The following is a 26,265-nucleotide window of genomic DNA, read 5'->3' on the forward strand; positions in this document are numbered from 1 at the left end:
TCCTGGTTTACTCTCTGCAGGTCCAGATCAGTGCAGAATATTTCTCCTTGGAGGTGGATCCAATCCTCCATCCTTTGAAGGTCTTTCTTTTTAGATGCAGGAGGTCTGCTAGTTCCCTACAGAGCGAAGCAGGCTGCTGTGCCCTTTTATTGCCTTTCCACCAAGATGGGATAGACTTTGCTTGTGCATCCAGGTTCGCTCCCTTAAGGAGCAACCACTCATACTGAACTCCCCTCTTTGTGTCGTGGTCCCTTAGAGCCTCACAGACAAGTCTCCTTAGCTTGTCAAAGTCAGCTTTCCTGAAGTCAAGGACTTCTGTGTTGCTGACTGACTTGCCAGCTTTATGGCGGATGGTGAAGGTGATCAGCTCATGGTCACTGTCACCCAGCTTCCCTTTGATTGTTAGGTTGCTGAGTAGGTCTTCCCCCATTGACAGTACCAGGTCAAGCAGCGCTTTACCTCTCGTCGGCCCGTAGACTTCTTGAGTCAGATAAAGCTCATCCACGCATGAGAGAAAGCTTTCCGACTGTTCAGATTTGGCCGAGCACTCTTCCTGCAAGATGTCTGGGTAGTTGAAGTCTCCCTGACAACTGTGCACTGGGAGCATGAGTTCTCAATCAATTCCCTGGCAAACTTTTGGTCAAGCTCTTGATCCTGGGTAGGAGGTCTGTAGTAGACTCCCACCATTATGTCCCCCTGTGCCACGTTCCCCACGGATTTTAACCCAGAGGGTCTTCAGTCATCCACTCTAGGTGCCAATGTTGGCTTGCAGGGATGTGTAGCTTTCCTTGACACCCCCACACCTTTTGTCCACTCCATCTCTCCTGTACAGGGTATAACCATCTATACCTATGGCCCAGTCATGGGTGGAGTCCCACCAGATCTCCGTTATCCCTATGACATCATAATTATTTGTGTTAAGCAGGAGGACAAGTTCCTCTTGTTTATTTCCCAAGCTCCTGGCATTTGTGTACAGGCACACAAGTGTCCCTTTGGACCTGTAACAGAACAGATGTTCAGTGGACTTAAACCAGTTTCAAAATGGCTGAAACTGGTTTAAGATAAACCTGGTTGAATGTAGTATCAGACTTAACTGATTTGGGTCCATCTGATTTATGGAACTTCTGTTGCAGACCCCTTCCTGGTTCATGTTAAATCACAGTCCCACAAAATACCAGCATGCTTTCCAGCCCTGGGCTGGACTGTGCTGTCTGCTCCAGAGAGCAGGGCTGTTCATGCCCCTCTGCTCCCTAGCTGGAGCAGGGAGGGCTGACTGACAAGGCGGGGGTTGGGGGGTAAGCGTGGCTGGAGATGCAGCCCAGTCTGCAAGGGGCAGGGGAGTGCTCCCCACCCTGGGAAACCCCAGATGGTCTGAGGCCAGGGAGGAGGCTTAAACACCCTTTCCCCACTCAATTTACTGTTGGCTGCAACTGTAACTACAAATCCCAGAAGCACCCCAGAGGAAGTGATGAGCAACCCTGCAGAGTCCTGCTACTTCAATTCTGGACTGCAAATCCCAGAGACCTCAGGGGCAGCAGGAAGAGGAAGTGAACACACAGCCAGAGAGCCCTGCTATAGTGTCCCCAGTTTCTGGCCTGAGCCACTACAGGCATGTGGCTGCATTTCCTGAATTAAAGGTAAATGTCTATTCTCTTCTGTTTCAATTTAATCTGTGCAGTTTAGACTAACCTGCAAAGACTGAATTGATTCAGCCTCAGGCTTTTTGACTATCTGGACCTAGCCTTCATGAACAGTCTTAATACAAAACTGCCTTTCCTCTTCCTGGTTCTCCAGCTGCCCAACTCTCTAAGCAGATCCTCCAACAGCTGTGGCTTTTGTTATCCACCCATATGGCTTCTGCTATTCTTACTGAAGAAAAGAGCTTTTGTCCCTTCTTTATATCTTTTGCTCTACGTAGAAACTTGTGCTACTTGTTCTTGCGGCATTATTTGCTTTGCAAGGAGTTAAGTTACATTTTATGCGGATGGAAATATTTTAGCCACAAAAGACAATAAACCAAAAAAGCCACCCTCTGTTGAAAATGTGTTTTTTTTTAAACCCCCAACAAACCTAACAACAAATATGCTTCAGGAATGACTAATTGACCCCCGAAATCCATTCTCATATGTTTTTATAGGCTTATGTACAGAAGAAGCTAAGAGAATATTAACAAAATGTGACACCACATTTCAATCCTGCTCTTGCAAACACTTCTACACAAGCAATTCTATATCTCTGAAAAGTCCTACTAAACTCTTCTGCTGCTTTTCAGTTCACCTTTTAAATGGTCTTTTACCAGGTTAGTCAATCTCCATAAATACCACAAAGAAGCTCCCCAATGCCTCTGGGTAACACAAAGAACATGTGTACTGGGCATTAAGGTATTGACCTAAGGGGACTGTGGAACTTTTGTATTGTTACTGATGAACATAAAAATCTGAACACTTAAAAGGTGAACCAGGAAGCATCAGAGAAAACTGAATTAAATCCTGTTGAGGATCTTAGGGTGGAAGACAAATATTTGTCTCAGAATATTCCTTCGAGTTTGTTAATGAGCTTGCTTTGGCTCTTTCCTTTTGTTCAATTACTACAAAGTTTCAAGACTGTGGGACTGTGATTAACATGAACACCTACACCAGCCATCCAATAATCCCCCATTCTGTGTTGTGACAAAAAAGGACTCTCTTCCTCAAGCAATTACCAGTTTAATATAAGCACACCAAAGTCAACAGGAGCTCTGTAACAAGGAACCCCTCGCACTACTATTAAGAAGGCCTGAGAGGGTAGGAAACACAGATCCATGAAGAGCAACAAGGAGTAGCACCCCAGGTGGACTGAGTCAAGGACTAAAAAGGCCAGGCAGCTAAGGAGGAGCTGTGCATGATACCTGGGTGTAGAAGATCCAGTTGTATGGCTGGAAGGAGGCTGGGCTTTGGGATATAAGCCCAGTCTCTGACCATGAGAGGGGCAGCCCCTGCATGCAGCAGGGAGAAGAGCTCCTAGGGGTGAGGGGCTGCTGAAGACAGTCAAACAGGCACCCAAGCCACCTTGGGGAGATGAGGTGAGATCGAGCTAGGGCCTGTGGGTAACATTTACCTTAAGGAGAAAGACTATTTGTTTTGTGAAGCAGCTAGCTTGTGTTTTGTTCTGTTTTGAACTTGAGACCAGAGGACTGGATTGTGGTTACAGGGGAAGAGGAGCCATGAGCAGGGGTGCCTGGGTGGCACTCTTCTGCTATAAGGGCCAGAAGCCAGCCCAAGCCAGAGAGGCTGAGGCTGGCATACTGCGACTGGAACTCCAGAAGGGTTCACCACCAAGGTGTAGCTGATACCTATGAGCTGAAGTGTTAAATAGTGGACCAAGTTTAAAGATGAGGCCAGAGAAAAAGGGGGCCAACTCTACAACAGCCAAAGCCCTGACAGGTGCTCAGAAGCCTGCAGGAACACTCCCTTAGAGGGGAAGCACTCGAGGGAGAGCACAGGACCCAGGTGATGGGCTGGCCTGGTCAGGCATGCAAGACGACCAAAAGGCAAGATGACCAGGGGACACCTACCCCAACAACAAGCAAAACAATAACGAAGTTGTGGCAGGCAATATAACACCAAAGGCATGGTTGGGCCAGCTGTCTCCTGGCCTTACCTCAGCTGGAGGTGATATGGGTTGGGAGTGATCTGAAAGGTGGGCCAGACCACAGAGGAAGGTCCAGGTGCTAGGGTGGCAGCCTTTCCCCAGTGCCCCCCAAAGTAATTACACACACGCACAAGCTTAAAATTTAAGCTTGTTGTTAATTTTTTTGCTGGGAAAGGGCCAAAACACTGTGCACATTATGTGATTGTGCCTTTATCACCCAGTACTGCTAACCCCTCCTGTATTATAAAATTTCCCCCTCCCATGGGGCTCCATGGATTCCTATGCAGCTGCTTTCAGGCTCCTGGCTGCCTGTCACAGGCTCTGGGCAGGCCTATGCCACTGCCATGAAGCCCAGGCTACTCGCAACAGGTGGTAGGGAGGTTGCAAGTAGCTGTACCAGGGGTCTCTTGAGCCCTGGCCTGGCTCGTTGCCAGCAGCAGGTGCATGCGCACCCCATAGCAGATGGCAGGGAAGAAGCCGGAACTGCATCGCCACAAAGAGGATTGGGCCCCTGGGCATTAAGTTTACAAAAGACCTAATCAGGTCACATGAGCAACCTGGGCATTTCTATTAGAGAAAGGCAGGAACCTCCATCAGTCTAAACATACATCAAGGTTAGTTTTGAGCACCTGATTATTATTACAGATAATATTTTTTAAAATGTGAGAGCTTGTATTTCTTGGCTTTGGTTAAATCTTTAGAATACATATAAAAGCAACAATTTACATGCTCCAGATACTTATACTTTTTGTTTTCAAATGGAAAAATAAATGCCTAAATCTATTAAATTCACATGTGAGAATACTACAGCTAGTGTCATAACTGAAGGTGACCAAAGATCTATATACTACATAGAGGAACGAGTTGGCAGCGATCTTATTTATAAAATTCATCCAAGGTCTTTGACATCATTGGCTGTTAGCCTATTAATTCAGAGACTATCTGGGCTCTGACTGTGGGAAGGACAGGGAAAGTTGGTGATTGAGATGAGAAGAGGAAAAACAGAAGATGGAGCAGGAAAAAAGAGGCACAGACACTACAGGAGGAAAGGAGAAACTAAAAAGAGAAATGAAAGTGAAAAATCAAGAGATTTAATTCAAAGGAGATAAAAGACAAAATCTAAAAGGAAAATAGCAGTCTGAAAAAAGAATACAATGAAAATGTAAGGGATGAGAAAAATACTATATACTAAAAGAAAATTTGGAAAGAAATGAAAACATGCAATTGGAAAAATCATTCAAGAGAGTGAAGAAATGTCAGTAGGACAGTGAATTTAACAGATGATGTGCAGACAGCAAAAGCGATATAAAAAGTACTCAAAAACAGGACAGCAAAAAGTAAACTGAGAAGATGACAGAGTGTTTTTATTCCAAAGTTTGTAATATCTGCTATATGTGAGGGCTGCCCAAATCTAACATTACTCTGAGATTACAAAGTAATTTTAATTGTTTTTGGGTCTTAAGGATATGCAACTACAATTAACATCTCAGTGATGGTGACAAATTTAAAAGTTCAAAACGTTTTGAAAAAATATATTTTTCTTCTATAGAAACTTACACATATGGATATAAGTGTATATATGTAATTGCACACACATGTGCATATGGACACCCCTGTCTAGAAAACAGCTTTTGGTACAAATTCTTTCTGACCTAGGGAAAAACTGATATTTTTATTTTGAAAAATCTATAGATATAATGAATTAATGAAAGCCTGGCTAAGACCAACAGCCAATGTATTACAATGTAATGCTACTGCTTTCAAATTATGGGTCTGATATTTGTTAATGTGTATTTACCCAGAAAGGCAGAACAGACCCCAGGCAGAAACAGCACCAGCAGCTTCTGTATACTCAAAGGTATACACCTTATACTGATCCTATGGACAAAGACACATTGCTCCTAAAAATTACCCCGCTGCAGGACTTCACTGGGCACAATGAAATAAGTGAAGTCATTCTACAAAGGGAGGCAGATACTAAAGATACAAAAAAGTATGTATTATTGATCCAGCAGGTGACAGGGCCAGGGTTTCAAATTGTAAACTTATTAATCAGTCAACTCTAATAGAGGGAAGCCAGACTAGATTAACTGATGGAGTATGGAGAGAAAAAATTTTGATTGGGAAGAGAGAGTTTATGCATGTACGCATCTGCACAGAACTGTTATAAAGAGAAGGGATGGAGAGTCTTCAAGGAACAGGTAATTGTTATCATCTGGGCCAGCCTGAAGCCTGGTTTTGTCATTATCTTGCTCATTTTAACCAGTGACCTTCTTGGGATTCCCAGCCCCCAACTTCCCTCCCACTCAGCTGCCAGATTCCCTCCTCTCTTTTCTCCTTGTGAGAAAAACAAGTACTGACCCTGTTCTCACTCCAAAGTCCAGTGTCATGAGTTGAATGGTTTTCAATTAGCAATAATTGTACCTTGGATTAACCTCAGTGGCTACGATACTGCCACTGAATAAAGGCTAAGGACCCTAAAGGGAAGAGGTTACCTCAGTCTGAGACTCTTGGGGACAGAGACTGCCAAAAAGACCAAGAGAACAACAGAGTATAATACCAACCCCGGAGAATGTCACAATAAATGGATGGGGAGGAAATACAAATAGTACATTCAATTTTGGCCTTTGATTTGTGCGTTGGAAAAAGGAGAACAATTTGAGACACTGCCCCTCAGGGACACTCCTATTTCCTCCGAAGTGTCTAGGTAAATTCTTTCTTCTTCTCCATCACTAACCTCTCATTACCCCCTGAGAGCACACCACTTCAGCAGTTTACATTCCCTAGAAATCCCCTACAGCAGTGTGGAAAGAGACACCCCATGTCAGAGGGCATTACAACCCGTCCCCCACTCCCAATTCAAAAGTCATTTAGAGTTGCACATTCCCTGCTGAAGTCAAATAGCATGGAGCTGCATAAAAAAATCTGCTATGTTTTCCTTTCTGAGTCAGCCAACTGAGGTGCCTCAAAAGTATGAGCTATACCTTCATTCCGGTCTGCATGCTTGGGTAAAGTGCAGACATCTGAATTGGGGCTCAAAATGGCTGCCTGATTTAAACTTGGCTCATCCCAGTGCCAACCTTACGCTTACAAACCTGGTCTCAGTGACTAGCAATCAGTCTAAACTTGTAACTGTACAGAAGTTCCAAACTGGTTTAAAAATTGCAGAACCTAGTTTAAGACAAATCTGGAGCTATGTAGTATCAAGCTTTTTAGATTTAGGTCAAACCAGTGCATGTAACTTCTGTTCACTTCCCCTGTGCAGTCCTGGGGCTGGGAAAACCCAGACACTGGCCCCAGCCCCGGAGCTGCTCTTTTCACCCCTCCGCCCCTGCACTGGGTTATTTTTGCCCCCACCAGCTCCTTGCTCCCCACCCCTGTGACTAGCCAGCCCTCTCAACCTCCATCCAACAACCTGCTCTGAGAGCAGCCACTTTTATGAGCGTTCACCACTGCCAGAGCTGAGAAAGTAAATTGTGGTGCGGGGAGGAATGGGAGGGAGGGGGTGTAGGTTTGCCGGAGTAGAGGGACTCTACAACCCACCTGTGGGTCATGCTGCCCCTCCTTCACCCATGGGTTTGTGCCTGCCCCCCACCCCTCATGGGTTGCACCTCCCCTCAACCCTCAGGGGACCCCTGAGTCCCTCACTAGCCTCCCCACCCTGACCTACCTGATATCAGGCAGCCATTCTGAATCACTTTAACCTCTCCTTATACCCCCAAATGTCTGCACTTAGCCTTGATGTCTTAACAAAACATAACCCCCTCAAGCCATATACCTTCTTGCACGTGCATTCTGTTTTAATATTTTCTTCTGGCATGGCTTCATGCTCAGTCATTTTTCCCCAGCCTACATAACAAAAATGTTTTCTGGGAGAGCCCAGGAGAACCCAAGAGACCAAACATCAAGACTCATATGGAATTTATTTAAAGTGGGGAGAGTGTGGGAAGAACCCGTAAAGCTGAGTGGTTCTGCTATTTGGAATTGCTTTTATATATTGTGTGTACATAGCAAGCTGGAATTTCAGAGCTGGCTTTTGTTTGCATTCATCAGGAAACATTTGTTATATGAGCCGCTGCCACTGCTACCAAAACAGCTGCTGCTAGAAGAATCAGAGACCATCTCAATCATTTCTTTTTTCTCTGGAAAGTCTACCTAACGAATGAAGCTCAGTGTTTTAGAGCAAAATTAACATCGTTTGGCCTTGCTGCCGTGCTGGCGGTCCTCAAGATAGCTGAAAAATACATTTTGGAAAGCCTATGCAAATTAGAGCAGCAGCAGCAGACACATACCAAAGCTCACAAAATGCATACAAGCGAGGGAAAATAGGAGCTTCAGGTAGCATATACATTGTGTTTGGCAGTTGAATTAGTACCTGGAATGTGAACTGTTCTTTCTTGTGCTGTTTTCCTGTTTAGCCTTCTATCTGATTTTGTTTTGAATAGTACAGCTAAGTAACCGAAATGCAGGGAAACTCTTTTAGGCCACATCCCACAAGTCCCTTATAGTCTGCAAAATTGAAGGCCATATCCTGCTCTGATCTACAGTGAATTCCCTACTGCAAGAAGGCTGCTTACAGGGAACTTACAGGGTGGGCTAGAGCAGTGATTCTCAACCAGGGTGTCATGGCATCCTGGGGTGCCTTGAAATCCTTTCAAGGATTCTGCAGGGTCCCACACAATGTTAGTACTGTTAGGGTATTTATACACATGCTTTCTGTCCCCTGACATGCCAAAGATCTGCCGCTTCGGAGCAGTCACTATTGGCTCTGCTCCACACGCGAGCTGAGGCGAAATGCGCCGCGCCATGTGTAGTTGTATAAGCGGCAAAGTGAAAATCAGTGCACAGAAAATGGAGGCAGTGCACTTTTGAACTGAAGCACCTCCAATGTGTTTTATTTCAAAAACATGCCACCACCATTTTCTCAGCGCTGATGTGTATTTCACCTTTTATACAACTGCAAACGTTGCAGTGACGGAAGCTTTTCAAAGCGCCCAGTGCTGCGGTGCTTACATTTGTAAAAATGCCCTTTGATTTCAAACATGGACCCATAGTGTCAAAACCATTCTGACCTGTTGTGATCTTTCCGAGTTCCTTGCAATAGAACCATTTCCCTATTATTTTTCTGTAGTAAAAAAAAAGTGCATACTAAAAACTGGCATTTTTTAAAGGCTGCATTGAGTCTAAAAAAAGGTGAGAACCACTAGGCTAGAGTAACCCAGCAGACAGCTACTTCTCTTGATGTCCTTGTGCATCTATCCATGGGGTTAAAAGACTTGATACTCCTAGCTGATTGTACTCTTTTGTGCAGAAGATGTATTTTCCCGAGATGTGCAGAGCTCCACAGTGATGTTGGGCATATGGTGCTTTTATTGTTTTCTACAACAAGAAACACTTTCAAAAGTTCTTCAATGATTTAGGCCCTGATTTTCAAAGGGACCTAATTCCTATGAATTTCATTTGCAATTAAACAGCTGTGAAGATCTGAATCTTAGGAACCCAAGTCCCATTTTTGAGCACAACAATCCTTGTCTCTCTGACTTCTATTTTTAATGGGAATTGCATACCAATTTGAAATAAAATCACACCCTAAACTTCTCAAAGCATAAATCTATCTGCAAGTACAAAGGAAACAGTAAAGCTATGTTAAATCTCTTCATGCTTTCTTTCAACATCCATATTGGAATGTATTGTACTTCCCTTAATCTGAAAGGTGCATGATAAAACCCTATCCATATCATAAATATTAAACAAGACAGAAGCTGAACTGCAGTATTCACATGAAAACTCAGTTCTAAGTTCCTAAACCATCCTAAACTGGGCAGCCACACTGCACAGAAATTAAATGTAAAGTTATCTGATGAAAGAATTTATTTTCTGTGAAATCTTTTAATGGTTCCTAATACACGTACAGGGACCAGGCATAATTCTGGAGTACCAGAGACATCCATTTAACTGGTATCCTGTATTAGTACTTTAATTTGTGGGACTTATAATCAGTGTGCAAAAATATATATATTGCAGACCTCCTGGAAGAGGGAAAGAAACAGGGATTCTTATCTGACTAGTGACTGTGATTGTGGCATTGTGAGACTTTTCATTTACCATATACCTGTCTTTCACATCAAATTGGCTAAATTTTACATGTAAAAGGATGTTTTATTCATTCCCCCTGCCATATTCCCCCCACTCAATGGCTGACCCCACAAACTCATCCAAACTGCTGAAAGCCAACCCAGGCTCTTAATGAGTTATGGATCATTACTAGTAATAAAAAGTCCAAAGGCCAATTTCTGCTCTCAGGTTCATTTTTACAATTCTACCAAAGACAGTAAGGTTGCTCAGGTGTAGCTAAGGGTATTTGCCCAACCACGTGGAACTTAGTTAAAAGTTCTCTTTTTTGTATGTTATCTGAATGGAGAGCAAGCTTGTCAACGGTCCAGTTCTCATAGGAGTGAGCAATACAATTCTTCTTTCTATTCAAATGATAATTTTGAAAGATACATATTGTGATAGATGGTTTGACCTACTTGACATGTTAGTGATTAAATTAACATTACAAACTCTATCCATTGTAGCAAAGTTGGGGCAGGGAGGGGGGAGAAGGGATTTGTTCATATAATTTATAGGTAAAGACCTACCTAATTCATGGTTGCTGCCTCTGGAATTTGTGGTCCCAGCATGACATCAGGCGCCATTTTCATGGCAGAGCGCAGCAGCTCCCCCCCAACACACACTCCTTGGATTGGCTGAGAGGCCCCAGAAGTCCCTCCCCTCTCTGGAGATTGATAGATGGCCATTTGTCAATCTCTGGGGGAGGGGCAGCACTTCTGGGGTCCCTCAGCCAGGGGGGCCCTCCTGTCCCTCCCTGGAGATTGACAGATGGCTGCCTGTCAATCTCTGGGGAGAGGCAGGACTTCTAGGCCCCCTCAGTTGGAGGTGTGGGGGGCCCACCATGGTTGGCCGCAAAAATCCCCCCCACCCCCATTTCCCTTTCCATGTTCAGGAGGCCAGGGCTTTCCACCTGTGTTTGCAGCTTCCTTCAGAATTTCTCCTTGTGGGGGTAAAGAGGGAGTACTCACAGATGACATTTTCTATCCAATGGCACTGGGACAGCACTTGCAAAAGGCACCTCCTGTCACCAAAACCCCACGTCCACAGGCTTGATCTGGCCTGTGGACCATAGGTTGCCAACTTCTGCTGTACATGAATGCATCACTTCCCTGGATGCTACAGCTTTTGCCGCACTGCTAACTTATAAGCTATGCTGGTATAATGCATACAGGCAATGTTCAAGAGAGGTGTCAAAGAATTTAGAATTATTTTCAAATTTAAAGTGGCACCATTAGTATGAGGCCTCATTATTTCTTGAGGCTCTGGTGCTCCTTAGTTGAGTACTACAGTTGCCTTCAAGATACCATCACTGAGCTCCTGAAATGATCCCCAAGCACAAAAGAAAATACATGAATTCTTGTCTGATACAGAAGGTGGAAAGTTTGAGTTGGCTGATCCCTTGTGGACCTAAGCTACAAATACATTTTATTTTTACTGCGCCAAAGTATGAAATTACATCCATTTGGGTTTAGGCCAAAAACCAGACAGCCCATCAATAGTTTGGATGAAAAGAAATCAAAAACAATGCAAGGATCATGAGGATGTGAAACACAAGATCTGGAGCTTGAAGTCTTTCACAACAGAGCTAAAATATGGAAGAGACGCTGTACAAGGTCTCAGTTTTCATGATGCAACATGGTGCAACTGTATTCTACAGTTAATTCACTGAGTGAACTTCATTCATTCATAACAGAATGGCTGAGGTTAGAGCATGCAAAGAAAGTGTCTGACCTCTTCAACAAAGAACCTGCTGATTGATGTGAAAAGGGAGAGGGGAGCAAAGCCATACTTGCATAAGTGTGGTTCCAAATACTAATCAGATAACGTATGGGCAAGATATCCAGAGGGATTCATAAACAACCATATTCCCAAGCAGTCGAGAACAAAGTGCAATTGAAGTATAAGTCAGTCGAAGGAAGATGGCGCCAGAGAAACAAAGCAGCACATGTCCAGTTTAGCCACAAGAGAGGCTTCAGAAGTAACTCTATAATAAGCACAACTGGTGTGCCAAGAAACTGGATGCCACCACTGAAAGAAATCATTTTACAGCTTAGTGTCCAGGCCAGGGGTATTAAAGCAAAGTATAGTGTAGTGAAGGAAGAAAAGTACTCTAATTCTATGAAAAATAAATGTTTGTAATGCATCTTATGTTTTATGTGGAATCAGGTAGGGGTTTCACACTTACCACATGAGCTTATTCCTTCAAGATTTTTTGTGTACTAAGTTGTACCTGTGATGGTCCAGGAATTATGCAAGAAGCAGAGATTTAGCAAAGATTTTTGTCTGTAATATCTTTAACTGATAGACAAACTTCTGAGTGGGAAGCATTCTTCATCAGGTCTCAGCAGATGTTGCAGCAGTGATGGTCCAGGCCATTATAGTGACAACAACGCCTGAGACTCGATGAAGAATCCTTCCCATTCAAAAGCCAGTCTTAATTTACCTGAATCATACAGTTAGTCTATTAAAAGATATCAACCACTACTCCTTGCCTCTACTATGGAGCAGACACAGGCTGGGATTTTCAAAGGAAGCTTAAAGAATTAGGCATTCACTTCCAGTTGAGACTCAGTGGGGTCTAAGGTCCCAGTAACCTTACGTTCCACTGAAAATCCCAGCCCACATGTGACGTAAAAGTTTTGAGGGCTGGGGAGGTTTGGGTACTAAGGTGCATGGCTGACAGCTCAGAGGTTGCAAGTTTGAAGACACAGCAGAAGCACTCACAGTGCTGTCTGTTAGATTCCAGCAAATATGTGAATTCTGCTAAATACCTTGTCACAAGAACACGAGAAAGGAAAGGAATAGAAGTTTTAAATCTCCATTTGTAGTAGACAGGCAAGCTTGAGTACTTCCAGTGGAACTAGCAAAGTACATTTGCAGTAATGAGAATTTGAGAGCTGGCAAGTTTTTTTGAAAGGGTGGGACAACATGTAAATTGCTCTTGAGTCAAATTTTAGTTTGGTCATCACCATTTCTGACTCATTTCAAAAGATTATTTTCAGCATATCAATCACAGTATACATTGCAGTGCAGGGATACCTGCTTTGGAAAGGTTTCAGTTATTCTTAGGTGCCCCAATCTTCTGGAGAACTTGCTGGCGTAGGGACCACTGCGAAGAAGCTAGCGCAGTCTCTAGAATGAATCCGACTCAGAGCAGAGAATCTTTTGCGTTCACATTACAAAGCAAAGATTCCAAACCGAGGCTCTTAAGTGCTCATTTTTAAAAATCCTTCCAGGAGTTCATGTCCAAGATTTCATCTGTTTTTCCACAGGTCCTTTCTGTGGAATTTGAAATAATGCATAATCAATGGAAATTTTCATTACAAATTGACCCAAGCTGGAACAACTGCACCCAAAGTTTCAAGGATCTTAGATGCAAAGCTCCAGTTTGGACGCGTTTCTCAAAATCTTATTTTCACAGTTGATGACCTAAGACAATAAATTCAGCAGCTTTTGACATGACTTTTGCCTTTACTTAGACCTTTTTGGCATGTAGATTGGGAAACTGAGAGGGGTCATTGCACAAACAGTGGTTTCTCTTTCCTTGGGGACCCTATCTCCCTAATCTCTGTCTTTTGCTCTCACCCACCCACACACAGAACTATGAATTTGTCTTAGAATAAAATATTACATACTGTACTCAGAACTTACACTTGTTTTAGCAGGCACCATTATTTTAGCCATGCCTTCTAAAATAAGCCAGCAGCTTTAGTCAGTGTGGCTATTAGCATTCTTTTAGGTAATTTTGAAAGCTTACAGACTCAGGAGAGGGAGGGAAGGGGGAATTCCTTCAGTTTTCCTATTCTTATTTTCTATTCACTGGACAGGATGAAGAGTGTAAATGGAACCACAAGCCAAATGTGAATCTACATTTGCTACTGCAAGTTATAATGTCTAAGTTTTCCTGAAAGACTGGAAATGTAGGGAGATTGCACCACCATCTGGACAAATCCTATTAGTTCATGAATAGAAATTACTCAGCTCCATGCACTATGAAAGAGGGGGGTTAATATATGAAATGTTCACTGGGCTAACAGTTTGGGGAAATAAAAGGGAATTGTTAGTCAAGAATCACTGCTTCTGCTTTGGGCCACTCTTTTCTTGCATCACTCATCTCAATTTGTTTTGCAGCTGGCAGCTGTACTGGTGCACATCCTCTCAAGGGACAAAATAGGTGACTACAGAGTCTTTTCCCCCACCTTTCCCCTTTTCCTTTCTTGGAACTGCTTTCAAAAAGTCCCCCAGAAGAAACTAGCAGTGCTGTGACCCATCAACCCAGAGCCACTGATAGTTTTCTCAACAAGAGTGCCGTGAGATCCTTTGGGTACTGCAGGAAGTGTGAGAAGATACATAGGTAAGGGCAGGCTCCAGGTGTAAGGAGATAAGCAGATAAGGACAATCTCAAGTTCTTCCTGCCTGGTGGCTCCCCTGCTCAGCCCCTCTGAAAGAAGGTAAGCACTAATAAATTAGTTGCCAGTCAATTTCACAGAAGTTACTGAGAGGCACCTTGCATCTAAAAAGGCAGAGGATCACTGGTTTATGTCATTCCTGCATGGGAACTGGTGCCTCTGTAGCCAGATCTGCCTTGCTCTACTGCCCAGAGAGTAAGAGATGGGCAAAAAAAGGAAGTGGGTTTCATTACACTTCTCTCCTTGTTGTACATGACAGATGTCTGAACCTCCCTGCTCTACACCAAGAGTTTTATCATAGTTTCATAGTTTCTAGGGTCGGAAGGGACCTGAGCAGATCATCTAGTCCGACCCCCTGCCATGGCAGGAAAGAATACTGGGGTCAAACGACCCCAGCAAGATGTGCATCTAACCTCCTCGTAAAAACCCCCAGTTGGTTCCAGACCCTAGCCGCCCTGACCGTGAAGTAGCGCTTCCTGATATCTAACCTAAACCTACCCTCTGCCAGCTTGTGACTGTTATTCTTGGTCACTCCTGGCGGTGCTCGGGGGAACAGTGACTCCCCCAATGCCTGCTGATCCCCCCCGGACTAGTTTATAACAGGCCACAAGATCCCCCCTCAGTCTTCTCTTTTGGAGGCTGAACAGGTTCAGGTCCCGTAGCCTCTCCTCATAGGGCCTGCTCAAGATGCATCTGTGGATGCATGACAAGGTGCGGTTGGCCTTCCTAACTGCCTCCCCACACTGCCGGCCCATGTTATGATCATCATAACATGATATGATATGTTATATATCATAACATAATCATGATATAATCCACCTTGAAGGCAGTAGGAAGCAGGAAAGTACTCTGTCCTTCCCTCTGTGGTAAAATCATCATTATAACTGTCATAGCCCCAATCCTGCCATCAGCATGAGAGAACACTTTCCAAAGAAAACACACCTAATATTCATCTCCTCCCTCCCCCTCTCCTATATCAATGAAGGAAGAAGTCCCAACTTCTTCATCACTTGTCCCAGGATCTATAATGAAGACAAATACAGGCAGTCCTCGAGTTCTAATGTTTTGCACTTACAATGTTTATAAATTGACACAGTTTCAACTTTCTGACGTCAGTTTTGACTTTACAGTGCTTGATCTGATGCAACACCATTCCAGCGAGCAAGTTTACTGTGTCACCCATCTCCCTGGAGAACATCTGTCCAAACTTTCTTGGACACTTTCTTTACGAAAGCAGATAAGACTCCAGAAAAACCTGCAGCCAAGACTCCTGAGAAGACTCCAGCCAAGAACCCTTCAAAAAGTCCAACCAAGAGCCTTTCAAAAAGTCCAGCAAAGTCATCTCAAAGAAGTCCTTACAAATCCATCATTGTTGTTTACAATATAAATACATTGATGTAGCTATATTACTCATCTATAATTGATTGAGTACAAAATTCTGGGTTATTTTTGGTGAAAATAGGGTATTGGGCCTTGGTTCAGGAACCAATCCCCCACTTATAACATTGTTTCCTATAGGAAAATCTGTTCCAAGTTACAACGTTTTGACTTGAGACATGGTTTTAAGGAACCAATTGTGTTGTAAATCTGAGGACTGCTTGTATCAACATTGCCCTCCACATTTCCTACTAGCCACACGACAGAAGTTAAGTCACAGATAAGGTTAAAAGCCCTATTGTTTCCAGTGTAAAGTGAAAGTAGATTAAAGAGAAAAACATGTTTTAATTATCTGGAAAGTTATTAGTAAGTGACGTAGAAACATCCATCTTGAATAGGATTTTTAAGCATTGACAGTGTTCCTTTAAGGAACCCTTTCTGGAGGGCCAGTCTCATTTGCAAGCTGCTTGCCCTGTATTTTCCAAGAACACATCTGACTTTTTACACTTTCCTGTCTCAGTAAATTTTGTTCCAGTTGACAGCATGAGTAATTTCATTACACACAGTAAAGTTAACTGTTTGAAAAGTCTAACTCAATTTTCTTCCTCCATATTAAGACCTATACATTCCTATAGCTATGACTAACTTCCAAAAAACAGAAAAAAAAGTCCTGGTATTGAGGAAAAATATTTTTATGGTTTTTGGTGCCAAAGCCGACAAAGTTTATGAGCTCCTATGTAAAGGTGAGGGGGATTAGAGCTAGTTCTGAGGCAATAAAAACATTTTTATCACCTATTCTTATATATTAGATGCTATTAATTTTCAACTTTTCTGGCATGCAATAAAAAGGCAGTAGAAAACCCTGTGCTTTTCTGTGCATTGTATATATTTTTTTCCTGTTTTTTTAAACCCCAAATCTGTCTATGTAAAAGAAACAGTGTAAACACTGTCTGCTTTCAAAGGCAGCTGGCCCTTAGCCAAAAGGCATGGAAGTAAGGGTCAAAGCCATTCACATAACCATCAGAGCTAATAGGATGCTGGCCACTGCTTTTCCTTTAGTTGTGCTACTAAAACTGTGGGAAAATCAGAAATAGCAAGAGTGCTTACATGTAAACATTCACAAATTCTCATTTCCACACAAATCTGAAGTACCCCAATCAAGGCTTTGGTATGGACCTGTATCTTCCTTAATAGGTAAATCAAAAAAAAAAAAGTTCAAAAAGTGAGCTAAGAGTGCCTGGTGAGCTCTGCACTATTTTTTTTTTGTTCCTTACATATTCCCTGCACTTTATTTTTTTCTATATCTGTCATTAAAGGTAGTTTTACTTAAAGGAAACAGGAGCTGGAGAGTGGGTTTGCTACATGATGGCTTTTCTTGGGTATCTGAGATGCAATAGTTCACTTTTGATAGATGATCTTTCCACTCACAAGCCTTTTCCCCCACTCATGAAAATGCTGTCATATCAGCCACCACATACTCTCTTTCTCAGCATTCAAATAGAAAACTTATTTACTGCACAAGGTTGCTCTGGCAAATATCACATCTATGCAGGCTCCAAGATCTATCAATCCAAACTCCAGCCTTCACTTTGTTCCCTGGCCCCATAACACACAGTGCCTGAAGAGACCATGAACCACATGCCAGACTTTGTAGCAACCCTCTCTGGTTGTGTCAAGAGTTGCAATGACTTACCTTCAGAGGAATTATGCCCAATGCTGCTCAGTCAGAAAACTGACATGTGCCTGTGCTAGGAATGACTAAAAAGGTGCAAATGGAAGGGAGGGTGGGATCCAGCAAAGTAGCCCCTCCTTCCCTCCCTTTCCTCAAAACACCACAGTTAAGGAAAAACAAAAAAAGCAAACACTGACAGTTACAAATACCTGTGAGCATTGTGCCACTAAGTGGTGAACAGTTAAATGCTTAAGGGCTGGAGTCTGTGCATAGGTAAGAAGAGACCTTAGGCAAGAAAAAACTGGGTGAAATCTCTTCTGGTTAATATGGGCAAAAGTGACAGTCTACAGCATCCTATCTGATACCAACATTAGAAAAGTAAACTCTTGAAGGACAGAATAAGGGGAGAAACCCCAAACAAACTGGAAATATGTGGCTTTTAAAGCATTCCTCAGGTGAAAACACATTGCGGCGAATGAAACTTAACCGCTACATAAAACACTAGCATTTCACTGAACGTTATTATAAAGATGTGTAAGACTTAAAATATTTGGCATATGGATGAGCTCAAACTGACATTTTTATTTATGTGATGAAGAAACACATTTTCCTGATAGTCTCTGTTGCTAAAGTTTCCTGTGTTGCAGGCTTGTTAATGTTTTTAGACCCCCTCAAATTAAAATGGAGCTGGCATACATTTCAAAATTTCAAGCGAGTTTAGTTAATCTAATTTACAGTTTCAAGTACAATATTGTTTGTGGATCACCATGATTGGGAAGTTTAATTATGTCTTGCCTTGTGCTCCCCCCCACTTTTTTTTTTTAACTTTTTTCCCTTATTTGTATTAGCCTTTTCTTACCTAAATGACTTAGTTCTTAAGAAAAATATCGCTCGAATCACCAAGACAAGCACCCATGACCACATTTCATTGCATTAATCTTTGCCATTTCAGATGGACAAATAATGAAATGTATATGTTTAGCATATGGATTCGCTCAAACTGACATTTTTACTTGATAGAATAAACAGAAGACAAAACTCATCAGCTTAATAATGCTCCAACCTTCTTAATATTTTACTGTTTAACATGTATACCAGATGATTTTGGAAAGTAAGGAGTTTCTAGTGTTTGGTTCTTTGCCAGAAGAACTATATCCAAGACTAACAAATGTTTGTTTGATAAATTTCAGTAAATTTAATTATTAAAATACTCTCAGGAAACAAAGTTACTTACTCTCTGAGGAAAAGAGGAAGAAAGAGAAAAATTGATTAAAATGTGTATGACCCACAAAGGAAAATAAACAAGACAAGAAAACATGCAAGCCTCACGTCATTCCTGATTTCCACCAGCATCAACCCAGGGTGAGGGCCCTGGAGGGCAAGAAATTCACCTAGATGGAGGTGATACAAGATATCTATAACCCAGCACTGCCTGAAACTATAGGAAGCTGGCCAGTCAGGTCAGGGCAGATCCAGACACAGAGGCTAGCAAAAGCAATTACACATAAATCAGTATAAGTGATTCGAAACCGGTTCATATCTGTAACATAACAGAAGTTCAGTGTATATAAACTGCTTTCAAAATAGCTGAAACCAATTAAAGATAAACCTGGATGAAGGTAAATTGGACTTAACTGATTAAGGTTAAATTAGTTTATTGAACTTCTGTCCCAGATCCCTTCCAGATTCAAGTTAATTCCTAGCCCCCCAGCATCCCAGGATGCTTTGCACTTCCCCAGAAACCCCCTTGAGGATAGGCAGGCTAGCCTTGGCCCAAGTTCTCTGCTCCAGCTTAGCAGGGAGATGTGCTTTAGTGCACACCCCCCACCCCCAGGTTCTGGCCTGGGCCACTGCAGGCATGTGGCTGCATTTCTGGAATCAAAAGTGAATGTCTGTTTACTTGCATATTATAGTTCAATCTCTGCAGTTTAGACTAGCCTACAAAGATTGAATCGATTCAGCCTCGGGCTTTTTGATTGTTTGTACTTACCACAAAAGACTAACCAGGGCTCCCAAGAGATGGACTGAAACCAGCAAGTCTCTGTCAGTACTTTAATTCTTCTCTCTTCAAATGTGATAAGACTAGGGGTGCATCACTAGAGATTTTGGGGGTCAATACTGATAGCCAATATTTAAAGAGGCATATCAGCTGATACCAATTCGATACAGCTGCCATCAGGTGGTAAGTCCGGCGTGGTGGAAAGGAGGGGAGACGGAAGGGGCATGGGTGGGGCGCAGATCAAGGCCCCCCACAGTGAGGGAGGAGGCAGGGGCAGGTACTGCCCAGCTGGGGTGGGGGAACATGGGACAGAGGCAGCTTGTGGGGTAGGGGCAGCTCCTGCTGCTGCTTGCACTCCAGGATGGTGGGGGGGCATGTGCCTCCAGATCTACAAGGCGCGGGGTGGGCTGCAGCTGCAGGGTGGAGCTGAAGCCAGCACTGCATGGCGCTTTTCTTGCCAGAGGCTGGGCTTGGAGTCAGAGTAGGCTCTGGCAATGCTGGGAGGCAGCTGCAGCCACCCCAAATTTCGCCACAGCTCCACTCCCAACCCCACGCTGCTGCCCCCTGCCTGATGCAGCCCTGGTTGAACATCCCTCCTCCACCCAAGTGCTGAGAAAAGCTGGGGCTGTGCTGGGTGGGTGGGCAGTGGAGCGGGGCTGGGAGCAGAGCTGCTGCAAAATTTGGGGTGGCTACAGCCTCCTCCCAGCACTTCTAGAGTCTGCTCCAACACCAAGCCCAGCCCCCAGCAAGAAAAGCCCCATGTAGCGCTGGATCCACCCCATAGCTGCAGCCTGCCCCACACGGCGCAGATCCAGGGACACATGTCCCCCCACCCCCGCCCTCCTCGGGTGCAAGCAATGGCACGAGCTTCCCCCACCCTGTGAGCTGTACTGCTGTCCTGCACGCCCCCCCCACCCCATGGCTGGGCAGTACCTTCCCCTGCTCCCTCCCTCAGCATGGAGAGCCTCGATCCACCCCCCCACACCCCTTCCCTCCCTGCTCCCCTTCCAACTTACCAGCTGAAGGCAGCTTTCCATACTCCCAGTTCTTCTCCATGCTGAGCTGTGACTGCACACAGAACAGGCATTTATTGGCCAAATGACTGGCTCCATTGGGCTGATATCTGATATACACAATTTTTATATTGGTACCAAACCAATATCAGACCGATGTATCAGTGCAGCTCTAGCTAAGACTGCAGTCTTCTCAAGAGTCACATGTGCTGTCTGGTGCAGGGGAATGTCTATGGCAGTCTCCTGCTCCCAGAGCCAGACTGACTGCTCTGGCTCATGCCTTAGATCAGAGGTTGGCAACATTTTTGGTCAGTGCCAAAAACACCTACAACCTTAACTTGTGAGTTGGCATGCCAGGGTAGACAGTGAGGAAGTCATGAGGGACCTGATCTTTGTTGTGGCAGTGCATCCCTGGCCCCTTCCTGCCATCTGCCCCAAGGCACATGTGCCTGGCAAAATGCCTTTGCATGCCATGCTCTGGCACATGTGCCGGAGGTTGCCTACCCCTGCCCTAGGCTCGTGTGGCTTGAAGCCACACCTCATTTTGGTCATGTGATGCCCTGAGCTCTGGGCAGAGCTTTCCCTGTCATTCAAGGACCAGCCTGCCTTTCTGCAGCCGCATCCAGCTGAGTCTGCTGCATCTTCTCAAAGAAGCAGGAGCCTCATGGCCTCCTCCTACAGTTCACTCTTCTCCCTTTCTCTTACTCCCCAGGTAACAGGGTTTGGGTCCCCTGTTACACTCGTATTCAGTTCAAGCTAATATACTATGTGATGCACTGAGCAATGGAGACAAGCCAGAATAACGAAGCCCAGCTGTGATGGGCTGGATGCATAGCTTGGACGGATGATGGGTGAATAACCAAGCTGCTCTGCTACAGTGAACTGGAGTGAAAAAGAAATGTGAATGCATTTCAAGGCTAACTGGCCAACTCCTGTGAGCTTTTAATCATAAATAAGTAGCATTGACTATCTAGATGAGAATTACACACAAACAGCACACCATTAGGTAGGAGAAGTGAGCAAAGCAAAAACTGTATCAGCTGCAGGGGACCAGCAGATTGCGTGGTGCTGCAAAATTCGAGACAAAAAAAAGCTTATCATGTATAGGCCAGTACAGCTACTGTACTCGACTCAAACTGAACTATAGCACTGTCATTCTCACCTATGAGGGACTCACGAGGGTGCTATTCAGTTGACAAAGTTTTCCTAAAATTTATTTTTAATCTTCACTATGCAGTAAGCTGGCAAGGTGGAGCATCCACAGTGGCAAACCGGGTTAGTGTACTTATCAGTCAAGTGTGCAGATCTAATTTAAAATCCTTGCTCAAGTCACAGCTGGAGTCTTATCACAGCCAGTTATGGGCTTCTGGTCCCTTCACTGAGCTACTGTGCAATCTGGCATGATAATAATACCTCTGTTGTTTATGAGGTCTGGGAAAGGAACAGCAGAGGATGTTGTGGATCAGGAGTACTGGTCACTGAGGATAGATGTGGAAGATTTCTTACAACTGCAATTATTCTTAGCTCTAGTTGGTTTTATTAGCTCTTCATATTCATGAGTGTAAAATTTACTTATAAATTAAGAATAAGTACCACTGGAAATAAAACACTCAAGTATTCATGAGTAACGAAAGGAGAGAAAAGTGAGGCCACAGCTGGAGTACTGCTCAGGGGTGATCTGATAGCCACCTATAAGTTTATCGGGGTGACCACCAGGATCTGGAGGAACGTTTGTTCACCAAAGTATCCCAAGGGATGATGAGGTAGAACGGTCATAAACTACTGCAAGACTGTTTCAGGCTGGACATAAGGAAGAATTTCTTTACTGTCCGAGCACCCAAGGTCTGGAACAGCCTGCCATCGGAGGTGGTTCAAGTACCTACATTGAATACCTTCAAAAGCAAATTGGATGCTTATCTTGCTGGGATCCTATGACCCCAGCTGACTCCCTGCCCTGTGGTCGGGGGGCTGGACTTGATCTTCCAGGATCCCTTCCAGCCCTAATGTCTATGAAATCTATGAAAGGGGGAAGGCTTTTAACAAGGAAACTGCTCCTTTTCTATTTTCAGCCTTAAGAAATAAGGCTGGAAGAATAAAATTAATGAATAACCCTGTAAAAAGAGATTAGTTCCCCAAAGCTCTTCCTAATACACACCACCATTTTCCAATTCCAGTGCAGGCACGATAGGTGAAATTCTACACAGAAAAACCTAAAGGAGATGAAATCATATCCCAGAATCTCCCCATGCATCAACTTCAGAGGTGGACCACAATTCTACTCATGAGTCAGGGGTTTGTAATACTGCTCTAGAACCGTGTAAAGATCAAGAATAGCTGGGGATATCTGCTCTCATTTGTGCTTATCACAGGGAGGTCCTTAAAAATAAGCAAGATCTTCTGGGCTGTTTGCCACTTTCCTAGTCCCCACTCCTTCCCCAAAGCTTCTTCTCTCTCAGCATTACTGTTCATTACTTCTTTAACCAAGGAAAGCTGGAGAAGGGACAACTTATGATGTAAGGAGCAATGAAGCAGTTTATAGATTCCCACTGGGTAATTTCCCCACTGGCTAGGAAGGTATTCTGGCTCCCTGACTCGATTCCTTGTGTGGGAGCCCCCACTCCAGTGTTCTAATGAGTGTTCATCACATTAACAGTGAGCCACCCCCACGTTCGGAAATGTATCTGTAAAGGTGTGTCCATTTCCCCCACCCCTTTTACCATTTTGTAATGCAGAGGGGAGCATTTGGCCCAATGACAGAAGCTGTTCTCACAAGACTACAATGCTATATTCTCATTCTTCTACCCCTTTTATTGAGCTATTTTGTTATTGCTTTATTGAGTAAGATACAACATCTCATCTTTAAGCAGCCACGGGCATCTTGAAACTGTAACTACAAGGAAAGGCTTTGTTATGAAAAACTTACCTGGGTTTTTGTAAATGCTGAGCACATCCTTGAAATAGTGAGGTAAGAATCTTTCCAGTAAAAGCAGCACATCCTCCAACTCTTCCAGAATCCCCACAAGCAGGAAATTTTCATTCACGTTCAATTTTGCTCTTTCAAGGGCCCATTCACCAGGCTCCCTTTGTGGATATTAAGGGGAGGAAAATAAAAGGTCTTTAAATAGTGCATTTGTTTTGGAAATTCACATAAGAAAAAAAATACTCCGTCCTCAAGCAGGATTTCTATAGATGTGCAGCCAGGCTTTGTGATACTCTATTGGATCAGAATAGTTTTACAAACCATTTTGAAAATAGAAAGAGTAAAGGTCTATGTGGTTCATAAAACATATTCACAAATCATCTAGATACGGTTTTCCTTGTTAAAATATAATTCCCTTAAAATTAACTTGGGGACTGTGCAGCAGTGCTCAACTCTCTTGACATCTTCCTCTAAGAAGCTCAAAACCACTCACTCATAAAACAGTGTATTTATGCTCTGAAAAGGCCACCCATACATCTCTGTGGATGGAAGACTTGACAGGACTTGGTCTGTGAATGGCCCTAAAGGCAGATTGTAGAACATGAGGAAGACCCTTCCTCTTGGAGTGGTCTCCACCTCTCTTTGGCCAACAAGGGGCATAGAACTCATTGGCCCTTCTTTCTCACATCTCTCTGGGTTTTCCCTTGCTCCTTCTTGCTACCCTTTGCTTTCTCCCTGCACCTGTACTATAGGAGATTTTTTTTAGGATGCTGATTATCAGTCCAATTTTAAGGGTTGTTTAGACCCTAATGAGGTGGTTTAGACCCTAATGAGGTGGTTTTTTGCCTTTCTTGCAGAATTAGGGAGGCAGAGTTAGGTGAAGCAAAGTAGGACTTGAACTTTCAGTTAGCAATCTGCAGTAGTCCTTTATCTTTGCAACTTACTGTTGGTGTTCAGGATGGGTAAAGGAACAAAGAGGTCACCCCAGAACTGAAACAGATCTAATGGACCTTGTGCCTATAGGAAAAGAATCTAATGTCTTTGCAGACTGAGGTACACTCTTTCGTATGCTCTGTTATTCTTGAAGGGGGACAGAAAAGTGGAGAGGATTTAAAGGACTGAGCCGAATTTTACAGGCAGGCTGAGGAATGAGTACACCATTTCTAAGCAAAATGGTGGAAGTCCTACAGTCTCAGCAGTGGACCCAATTCTATATCTGGTACTTTAGGTTCATCATGTTTATAGTCTCCCACCTAAGTTTACAACCTTGGCAAGAAAGCACTTCTTATGATGTACAGAATCAAATGTACTGTTTTACACACAAGGTCACACAATCCTCTCCTTCACAAACCCATACCCATCTATTCTTTCTTGGGTATTTTCTTAGTTCATATTTGTAACCAATCCCAATCCCCAGGACTTTCCTTCTGATTTGTATGTGGGGTGCCATTAGAAACAGCACCACGTTTCACTAGTGCAGGGACCACAGTGTGATAGACTTCATGGTTTTAATGGCACCTACCATAAATACTTGTTGGTCCCAACAATTTTTGCTTACCACTTTATCTGGAAATCCAGGTAAAATGGCTTGACTACATCAACTTCACTTATGCATACTGCTAAACAAAAGCCTTTCCTGCAGCAAGGACTCTCCTTTTATAAAGCCATCTTTTGCAGCCAGATAAAAGGTGGACAGTCAATTTGGGACACATCATTTGTCCAGTGGCACTCCACTCCCTTTACATAGCTCTGTCTCCAGCAGAGAAGCAGGGCAGAATTCTACCTATTAGGAATCTATATGTACCTAATCACCTAAGCAGATCCTGTTCCATGCTATTTTAGTCCCTAAAAAACTGTTAACAGGGAAGGCAGAAGGATCCTCTTCCTACTTACTGCTCTTTTTGACTTAGTCTTAAGGCTACGATGGTGCCATGTAACAAAAGCAGGCATGGTAATGCTTTTTCAGGGACTTGAGTAGGGTGAAACAAAACACATGTAGTTACCTAATAAGTGGAACAGGATCTGGTCCATGGCATCGTAATGACCAACTCCTCTGTCCCTACTTCTTGTAGCTCCGCCTTCTGATAATGGTAACTTATACATCTCCGTGAGACTGCTTGTGTGCATGAAGTTAAATATAGGACCACAAATGTTTACTATATCAGGGCCAAAACAAACTAGGAGTCCTCTATTGAAAACAGAGTCATGAAAGCATTTAACTCCTTCAGAACATCTGAGCAGAGCTGAATCTAATTACAGAAATGGAACTCAGAATTTGGGGAAACATTTACAATGAAACTGATTAACACATAATTAAAACTGTGTGTGTTACACACACTGTCACTGTGATTTTTTTACTATATCCATACTAATCTATTTAGATTTGGTGAATTATAAGCATGGACTCAATGAAAATGGAAAGCAAAATTTACATTACTTTCTGTACTTTGTAACATATGCATTCAGTTTTCACCAACTGCCACAAGACAGGTTTTCTTTTGAATTTAGGATAGCAAAAAATCAATTGCATGTCTGATGTAACTATTGGTACCTGTTTTTTTATGCCTATTTCTTTTATTACATCAGGTCTGAGATCCATATATTTACCTGCATCTTGGATGCTGTCCACAGAAATATGGTATGATGTAAAATAACCTGGGATTGGAACACTCAGGATAATTTTCAAGAATACATACATTAATGTCCTGAGGAGGGAAGGAAAAAAAGAAAAGAACTAAGGTTAAGTATTATTTCTTCTAAACTCCATAAAAACTTTCTCTTGCTTTCAGACATTATTCATGCAGTGGACATAGTATACTTATATTTTAGTATGATTTCTGATAAAGTTCCCCATCACGTTCTTATAAAATTGCTATAATATGGGTACATACTTTACTCAATTACTTCAACAATACAAATGGATCAATGTCAGAAGGGCAGGAAGTTTTCTGAATAACTGATCTGAAGCTGAGGAATGTCATTGGGATTGATTACCCACTGGTCTATATATATATATAGGATCGGGTTTGAAGGGATTTCCCCTATGAACTGGGTAAATTGGATGAATGTTATAAGTTAATGGATTCTTTACAGAATGGACTTCATATGCATTGATCCTGAATGATTGCAAT

General features: G+C 43.2%; 1 protein-coding gene across 1 annotated transcript in view; it reads right to left on the bottom strand.

Moving 5' to 3' along the window:
* UST (uronyl 2-sulfotransferase) overlaps positions 1–26,265 on the bottom strand; it is a 296,613-nt gene that overhangs the window by 34,176 nt on the left and 236,172 nt on the right. Inside the window, exons 6-7 of the mRNA XM_019550102.1 lie at positions 25,742–25,839; positions 23,138–23,295 (exon numbers count right to left, since the gene is read on the bottom strand). Coding sequence (XP_019405647.1) covers positions 23,138–23,295; positions 25,742–25,839 — 256 coding nt within the window. The remainder of the gene's footprint in view (positions 1–23,137; positions 23,296–25,741; positions 25,840–26,265) is intronic.

This window comes from Crocodylus porosus, unplaced genomic scaffold, assembly GCF_001723895.1.
Source record: "Crocodylus porosus isolate Cpor-Errol unplaced genomic scaffold, CroPor_comp1, whole genome shotgun sequence".
In the NCBI taxonomy this organism is placed as follows: domain Eukaryota; kingdom Metazoa; phylum Chordata; order Crocodylia; family Crocodylidae; genus Crocodylus; species Crocodylus porosus.